General features: G+C 54.2%; 1 protein-coding gene across 1 annotated transcript in view; it reads right to left on the reverse strand.

The window, feature by feature from the left end:
- Nucleotides 1-6,747, reverse strand: part of Efcab8 (EF-hand calcium binding domain 8) — a 65,278-nt gene that overhangs the window by 32,685 nt on the left and 25,846 nt on the right. The window contains 3 exon segments of the mRNA XM_015505555.2: nucleotides 711-848; nucleotides 2,151-2,302; nucleotides 2,582-2,649. Of these exon segments, the coding sequence (XP_015361041.2) occupies nucleotides 711-848; nucleotides 2,151-2,302; nucleotides 2,582-2,649 (358 nt within the window).

The raw sequence follows: 6,747 nt of genomic DNA on the forward strand, positions 1-6,747 counted from the left end.
ACAACCCTCCTTCAAAATCTGCTATGTGGGGAGAGGCAACAAAGGCACAAGAGGACATGTGCATCTTCTGCTAGAGTGGCCCAGCCAACAGAGGGCGCGAGGACTCGGTGAAGCTCCACCGCGAATGACGTCCTCTTCTCCTTCCTAGTCAGGACTGCCCCGCCTACTGGCTGCTGGTTACTCCCACAGCCCCAACTGGTCCCAGGCCCCACCACCACTCTGGCCAGTCCACCTTCATGCTTGTCCCTCAGGAGCAGGACCTGTTGCAGGTACCAGCGTGGTCACCACTCACCACTCCTGTCATCCCAAGGACCTCTCCTTCAGAATCTTGCTTGGGCCCAGCCCCGCCTTCCTAATGTTCATGATTTAGTAGGAAAAACAGTCCTGCAACCGTGATGGGCCAAGGGGACTCAGAAAGGACTCCTGACCCCACCTGGGGCAAGCGGTTCCAGAGGAGAGCCCAAGGAATGCGGGGGTGGGGGTGAGCGGAGGTAGCAGTGGCAGAGAGGAAGGCAGGCCAGGGCCCAGACGCTGCCTTCCAGGGAGGCCTGAGAGCAGGAGCCTCATAGGCCAGGCTGGAGGCCAGCAGCGTCAGCAGTCTCAAGATTGCTGTTAAGGATGTGACAGACTCTTGGGTGTCCCTAGCTGATGTGCCCCCTCTGCCCGTGGCCAGGAGTCCCTCCCTCCCTCCCTCCCGGGACAACACTCACGGAATAGGTGCTGCAGATGAGGGTGTTGTCGGTCTCGTGGAAGCAGGCGCTGGTGATGGGGCAGTTCCCCAGGGCAAACAGCTTCCCGCAGAAGGACTGCAGGCAGATGTAGTCCTGCATGTCCCACACGCGGATGTTCTGGGTGGGAAACAGGCAAATGGTGGGGGATCCTCGGGGACACATTACCCAAGCACCCCTAACACACATGCACTGCGTTAAGTGTCTGTGCTGGTGACAACCCTGCACTGGTGACAACCCTGCACTGTCTACACTTATGCTCCAATAGCCCAGCCACAGGTGAGTGACAGCAGAACACAGCTCCATCCCAGGGCTTTCCCTTAGGCCTCTACCCTGCAGAACACCCCCACCCAGACCCCCACCAGCTCCCACTTCAGCCTCACTCATGAAAAGCCAGCCTAGGACATAGTCAGAGTAGGTACAAACTTAATTGCCAAAATGGCCTGTGTGTCCCCAAAGTAGCCCCAGTGCAGTCATTCTGGGTTGAGGAAAGTTCCTTAGAGAGGCCCCATGTTAGTCCCCCCAGGACCCATTGCTCAGAGCCACCTCAGAGAGCTACACAAGGATGGACTTAGAATCAACCAGACCAGTGCACGCCCCAGCTCTTCCCATGGCTGTCACAAGGATGTCAGCTGGCCCATCTCCATCACCCACCCCGCACCTCAGATCCCTCACCAGAGGTGAGGATACCAGTTTGCAGGTGTTAGGAGAGTCCCCTAGCAGCCTGAGTGAGGACATGTTGGGAAGGGTGGCCCAGTGACCCAAGGCTCTGAAAATTCTCCATCTGCTGAGCCAGAAAACTCAAATTGTTTCCTGAAGGAGACCCTGGAAGCCATGGGCCTCCTCCGCATGTTGGCCAGGATGCCGGAGCAGCAAGAAGGAGGCGCAGCATCCTGAACTAACTGCTGCCCCTGAGCAAAGTGATGCCCCTCGCCCCAGGCACTGAGGAAGGTCAAGTCAGGCTGACAGCCAGGGCGACCAAGGAGGGGGTCACTGGGACAGCTGAGGCGTGCAGATGTGGGTGGGGCAGGGACCAGCAGGGACAGGACTCAGATGTCTCATGCACCTACTGTGTGCCAGATGCTGCCTGCTCTCTTACTACCTGTTCTCCTCTAAACCATTCAAGAACCAGCCTATTGATGAGGAAACTGGCTTTCTTTCAGGTAAAGAAGCCAGACTGGGCTACATGGGAACCCTGCTCTGGTGGACTGATGTGAGCTGGGATCAGGACTCTACTGGGGACTGTCGAAGATCTTCATGGTGATGCCAGGCACCTCTCTATAGGCCTTTGGCTGAGAAGGGACGTTACCCTGTTCCTCTAGGCCTCAGATGCCTCCCAGCATGGGTCCCCTGGGCTGGCTGAGCCAGATTACTACCCCAGCATCAGTGTCTTTCTCCAAGAAACAGAACTGAGAGCAGCACCTTGTCCCTGGAGATGCTGATGAGGATGCTGCTATTCTTGCTGTTTACGAGGAGGTGCATCACGGAGGTCTGATGTCCCTTCATCACCCACACAGGCTTTTTGGAGAATAAGGGGTTCCACAGGTAGATGTGGGAGTCATAGCCACCAGTCGCTGGGGTAGAGAAATGAGTACCAGGCCCCTGGGCCTGCACTGGATGTACAAGGCCCAGCGCCAGCCCTCGGATGCCCGCCAGGCTTGCCAGATGCAGAGAGGATCCCTGCAACCCACCACCGCCCCTCCTGCCCCATCCTCCCACACCTGCCCACCAGAGCCTTCCTCATTACACCGCCTTCTGGTGCCCATGAGTGCTGACAAGAGCAGCAGGAGAGAAGCCCTGTGGGAGGCCGGATACTGGACCAACAGCTTATGGGGGACAGGAAGATGACTCACCCAGGAAGTTCCTGTCTGAGCAGTAATCAAAGCAAAGAACTCCTTTTCTTAAACTCAGCACTGTGAACCTACAACATGGAAGGGGTAAGGGCTGCAGGGCAGGGAACAGCAGCCTCAGGGGCCTCTGAGGGAGCTGAGGCAAGGGCTCCTGGGAGGCCTGGGAAAGGCACCACCTCTCCAACCAGAGAGAAGAGCGCCCTAGAAGCTGCCCAGAGCTGAGCATTGTGGGCAAAACAAATGCCAGACCAACAGTTCATGGAGGAAGCACTCACCTCCATGAACTGTTGGCTCCAAAGGAGGAGGAGCGCCTGGCATTTGTAAAGTGTTTTGCCTGGTGTCAAGGGCAAACTTGACATGATTTTCACATCAACCAAACTGGGACAGGTATCTTCCGAGCCAGGACACAAATCAAAAAAGTGAGGGCTCCCAGGTCCAGAGAGTGTCCTGACCTGGCTGCCCTCCAATATGCTGGTCCTTCTTATGGGTCACCTGGACCCCACACACAACCCTGAAGAGTGTCACTGGCCCTGAGCCAGAGACAAAGACCCTAAAAGGAGACGCTAAGGAACTTTCCCAAGGTCACACAGGTAACAAATTGGCGTGGGGTAGAGGACTTAGCCCCAGGCTGAGTGGGTACAGCAAGAAGTGGCCGAGATCAGCACGAAAGAAAAAGGCTTGGAGAGCCAGAGAACCCAGACAGGAGTTCCAGGACAGTTAGGCCCTCACACGTTGCTCTGTGCCTCTGCCCACGTGGCTTCCTCTTGCCCACACCCATCCTGCCTGCCAGATCCTTCTACCGGGGATGTTCCCTTAAAAACCCAGTTTGAAGAGCCCTGTCATAAAGCGCCCTAGCCTTCTCCATTGAACTGGCCCACCTGGGAGTCACCTCAGATGACACAATGGCTTCCGTCATCCCATCAGGCCAAATCCTCCCTACCCACTGCCCACGGTGACATGCCTCTGCCCAGCTCAGGTGTCTTCACCTTTGTGTCAGTCCCAGCTGGTTTCTTAACCTTTGGTCTTGCTCCCCCTCAAACCCTCCCTTCGTGTCAACAGCCACAGGATTCCTCCAAAAATCAAAGCTTCAAGAAGAACATATGGAAGTGCGTGTATTTCATTTATGGTCGAGTCATATTCACTGCCCTCCTCCATGTATTTTTTTTTAATTTTACTTTTTTATTTCATTTTCCATTCTAATTTGGGGGTTTTTTATTTATTTATTTATTTATTCTAAATAGGTATATATGACAGCAGAATGCATTTGATCCATGCATTTTTCTTTGTACTGGGGATGGAGTGCAGGGGTACTTAGCCACTGAGCCACATCCCCAGCATGTTAATATTTTATTTAGAGACAGGGTCTCTCTGAGTTGCCTCAGCAACTTTGAACTCATGATCCTCCTGCCTCAGCCTCCCTAGCCACTAGGATTACAGGCACATGCCACCACACCTGGCCCTCCATGCATTTATATGCAGAGAAAATATTCTGGAAGAAGAGTCACCAATGGTTAGCAGGAACAATCCAGGCTGATCCGCTCGCACATTCAACAAAGGCTTGCCAGCTCCAGCTCCTTGCCAGGTTCCAGAGGCATCGCTACGATGCCCCTGCCACATGGAGCTTCCCTTCTGGGGGAAATAGCAGCAAGGACATAGAGACAGGGAGAGGAACAGTGACAAATTGTGGCAAGTCCTGCAAGGGAAACAAGGAGGTGGCTTTGACAAAGGGAAACTGAGGCAGATTAATTTTGACAACCTCTCGAGGAGGGTACAGAGAAGCTGAGACGGAGGAGAAGGAACTGGCCACAGGAGCACTGGGGGGAGGACGAGGCCTTGCAAGTGCAAGGCCACGGGGCTGGCATGAGGGGCCCAGGAGGAGAGGGCACGAGAGGACAGCTAGAGGAGGCAGGTCTACACCACTGAAGGCTCCAGGAGGACCCCTGCTGAGACTTGCAGATGACCGCAGGCAGGGACAGTGGCCAGAGGGCATGCAGTGGGGCTGCTAAGAAGGCAAGCAGCTTGGGTGCAAGATGACAGTGGCCTCAACGAAAGGGAGGTGTTGTGGGTCCATCCACCCTCTAGACACTGGCTCCCGACCCACCCCTCAACCTCGCTGCTCCTACCCCAGCTTCACTTCTGGCCCTAACCACCCAAAGAGCGCAGAGATCAGCTATGGGAAGTCGGACCCGCAGGCCCACTCCTTGGAAGTCGAGGCCGACTCTAGAAGAAGAGTCTGGGGCCACAGACAATGGCACATGCCTATTATCCCAGCAACTGGGGAGGCTAAGGCAGGAGGATCACAATTTTGAGGCCAGCCTTAGCAACCTGGCAAGACCCCATCTCAAAATAAAAATAAAAATGGCTAGGGACATTAGTTCAGTGGTAGAGGGCCCCCTAAGTTCAATTACAAGAAGGAAGGGGAGGAGGAGGCAGAGGAAAAGGAGGAAGAGTTTAGGTTGGCTATGCCTGACCCAACCTTCAGAGGCCATACACCAAGACAGCGTCTTCAAAAATGGGAGACCAGAAAGTGGTCAATGGTGCCCCCTGCTGCCCAGGGCACTGTACTGCATTCAGACAAGAAGGTGTCTTGGGAGTGTGTATGTCTAAATATACTCTCCAGCCTAACCCCGCCCCTGCCAAATTTATACACTCCAATCCCTCCATCTCTACCCATGACCAACTCCAGGGTCATCCCGTGGCCTGAACCACTGCAACAGCCTCCTCACTTATGTTCCCACCTGCATTCCTGCCCGAGCATGTCCAACACATGCCTCAGACCACACTGTTCCTCTGCTCAAAACCACAGGAGAACTCTGCTTACATCTGATTCCAAATAATCATAAAGAGATCTTCTGAGACACCTGGACTAAGTACTAGGTGATGATAAAGAGGAGTGCTACGTGTTTCTATTCTGTGTATGTTTGAAAGTTTTCATAATAAAAACAACAAGAAAGCAGGAGCGCGCCAGGCAGAGGAGAACAAGGCAAAGGCCTGAGGCAGGGGCGCTCCTGAACCTCAAGGGGCCAGTGGAGCTGGAGCTGAGGGGAAGAGGGGCGCTCAGGAAGGCAGCAGGGCCATCCACGGAGGCCCACATGCCATGGTAGGGGGACCCGCTGATATCATCCAGGCCTTAGAGCTCCCCAAAAACAAGAAGTCGAGCGAAACAGGTATCAGGGACATGGTAGAGCAGCAGAACAGAGGCAGAGACCATTCAGCCACCAGGGCCAAGCAACGCCCCACCACCCCGCCCTGCTCAAGGCACGGAGCCAAGACAGAGCCCCCCAACACACACACACACACCAGACATTCGCAGGGCCCCTCCCACCTGGGGTGAGCCCACGACTTGGTTAAGAGTGAGCACAGTTTGGGGGACTAAAAGGTACTGGACTGAACAGCAGCCTGAGATCAAGCTCTGGCTCAAACGAACAAAGACAGTCACTTGTCTTCAGCACCTCCCTGAACCTCGGGCTCCTGTCTGGAAAGTGAAGAGGCCACCCAAGGAGCCCTGTGACCTCAGGACTGGATTTTTCCTGAGAAACAACCAGCAGAAAGTAACAGTGAGGGCCTGCATGGCCCTTAGCACCGTGTCACACCCTGCGACTCCCCAACAGGGACCTCCCATCTCTTTTATTCCCCCAAAAGACATGCCTGGGGCACAGACCATCGTGCAGGCTGCTCAGGAGCCCAGCATCACAGAGCCCAGGACTCGAGGGGAAGGCTGTGGGGGCAGGAGAAACCAGCCAAGGAGCGCCATAGGAGGGAACCCTTGAGATGTGCCACACAGCAGAAGGAAGGTGTGAGCCAAAATGACAATGGCGGCAGGCTTCTGCCAACAATGAGACCATGGGGACAAGGGGAATCCCACGGGACTCCAACCATATTTATAACACTTTGATTCTGACATAGATATGCATTTAATATACACTTGTGCAACTAATAACTGATTTTTAGTTTTGGTTTGGGTTCAGGAGATTTAAACCATGGGCAATTTACCATTAAGCCATATCTCTAGCCCTTTTTATTTTTTATTTTGAGACAGGATATCACTAAATTGCTGAGATTGGCCTTGAACTTGCTATCCTCCTGTCTCATCCTCTGGAGCCGAGCCCTGGGATTACAGACATGAGCCACTGTGCCTGGCTAGATTTTTTTTTTTTTTTTTTTTTTTT

This window comes from Marmota marmota, unplaced genomic scaffold (assembly GCF_001458135.2).
Source record: "Marmota marmota marmota unplaced genomic scaffold, marMar, whole genome shotgun sequence".
NCBI lineage: Eukaryota > Metazoa > Chordata > Mammalia > Rodentia > Sciuridae > Marmota > Marmota marmota.